This window comes from Eimeria mitis, genomic scaffold (assembly GCF_000499745.2).
Source record: "Eimeria mitis Houghton genomic scaffold, Emh_scaff4491, whole genome shotgun sequence".
Taxonomy (NCBI): Eukaryota; Apicomplexa; class Conoidasida; order Eucoccidiorida; family Eimeriidae; genus Eimeria; species Eimeria mitis.
Window position 1 is genome coordinate 508 of NW_013572809.1, and position 1,444 is coordinate 1,951.

Here is a 1,444-nt window from a genome sequence, read left to right on the forward strand (position 1 = left end):
GGCTGTCTATACACCTCAGTATTCTTTAAACCCTAAACCCTTAAATTATTAAGTGAGAGCTGTCTATACACCTCAGTATTCTCTAACCCCTAAACCCTAAAAAAATAAAAACCCCCAAACCACCTCAAAACCCTGAAAAAACACAAAACCCCTTTAAATAAATATAAAGAATGTTTATAAATATTCATAGACTCTACACAGAGAAAAAAACCCTTTACACATATACAACAACCACCTAGACCCTCAGCTCCTCCATAGAAAAAGCTGTGATACGTTTGCTTTACTATGCAGCGCTGCAGCACGACCTGCAGGGGCCCTACAAGACAAACCAGGGGCCCCTCTTACCTTTCGCTAGCTGCATGCTTATGCTGCTTCCTGCTGCACTTGTGCTCCTCGGCTTCGCTTTCCCAGCAGACCCGCGGGGACGGGGGCCCCCAGGCCCGGGCCCCCCGGGGCCCCCAACGGTGGGCCCCAAGCCGTCTGCAGCGTCTGCTGGAGGGGCCCCCACGGGCTCGCGTGAGGGGGGGCCCCCCCACTGGGTACAGAACAGCAAGGCGGCCGTGGGATCAGATGTGTTTCTTACAGCGAAGTATGTGTTTTTGGTGGGGTTGTTCCTCATAGATATTCCTGGGCTGGGGTTCCGGCTGGCTGCGCTGATGCATGGGGGCCCCCTACAGGGGGGCCCCCTATTGTGCCCTTTGCTGCTTAAAAATTTCGTATGGGTCGTGCTGAGGCCCCTGCGCATGCACCAGTGTGTCTTAGCAGAGAAAGAAGAGTCTCAGTGGCTGCAGCGAGAGGTCCTTACTGTTGCAGCAGATGCATTGCTGCAGCCTGCTGCTGCTGCTGCAGCAGCAGCTGCTGCTGCTGCTGCAACACCCCCTTCTCTGCTCATGGGGACCAATGGCCTCGCTTCTGGTGCTGCTGCTCCGCCTCCTCCAGAAGCACCACAAGAAGCTACTGCAGCAGCAGCAGCAGCAGCAGCAGCAACCGCAACACGTCGGAGGACTACCAGCAGAAGAAGAAAGAGGGCCTCAGTAGCAGCAGCTCAACAGGAGCTGCCTAAACAAGGGGGAGAGGATTTCACACCTGCAGCAGCAGGAGCAAAGGAGGTTGCTGCTGCTGCTGCTGCTGCTGTCAATGAGAGACAGCAGGCCTTCTTGCTGCACCTGTTCGGCCTGTCTCCTGCTGCTCACCCCACAAGCCTTGAGCTGTCTCTCAGCTCGCCAGCAGCAGAAGCAACAGATGTGCTGCTCCAAGGGCCTGGTTCCCCTGGCACTGGAGAGACCCGCCATGCAGCAGCAGCAGCAGCAGCAGCAGCAGCAGAGGGGAAAGCAAGGCGATCAGCTTCAACTCTATCAGACGCCCAGCAGCAGAGAGCACACAGGAGGCCCCTGGAGGCCCTCCTGACATACAAGCCGCGGCGCTTCCTGCGGATGCTGGGTAA

General features: G+C 56.4%; 1 protein-coding gene across 1 annotated transcript in view; it reads left to right on the top strand.

Annotated features, from left to right (window-relative positions):
* Positions 1–359: 359 nt before the first annotated feature.
* Positions 360–1,444, top strand: part of EMH_0075560 (uncharacterized protein) — a gene marked incomplete at both ends in the record, with an annotated part of 1,302 nt that continues 217 nt past the window's right edge. Inside the window, one exon of the mRNA XM_013499613.1 lies at positions 360–1,442. Within this exon, the coding sequence (XP_013355067.1) occupies positions 360–1,442 (1,083 nt within the window). The remainder of the gene's footprint in view (positions 1,443–1,444) is intronic.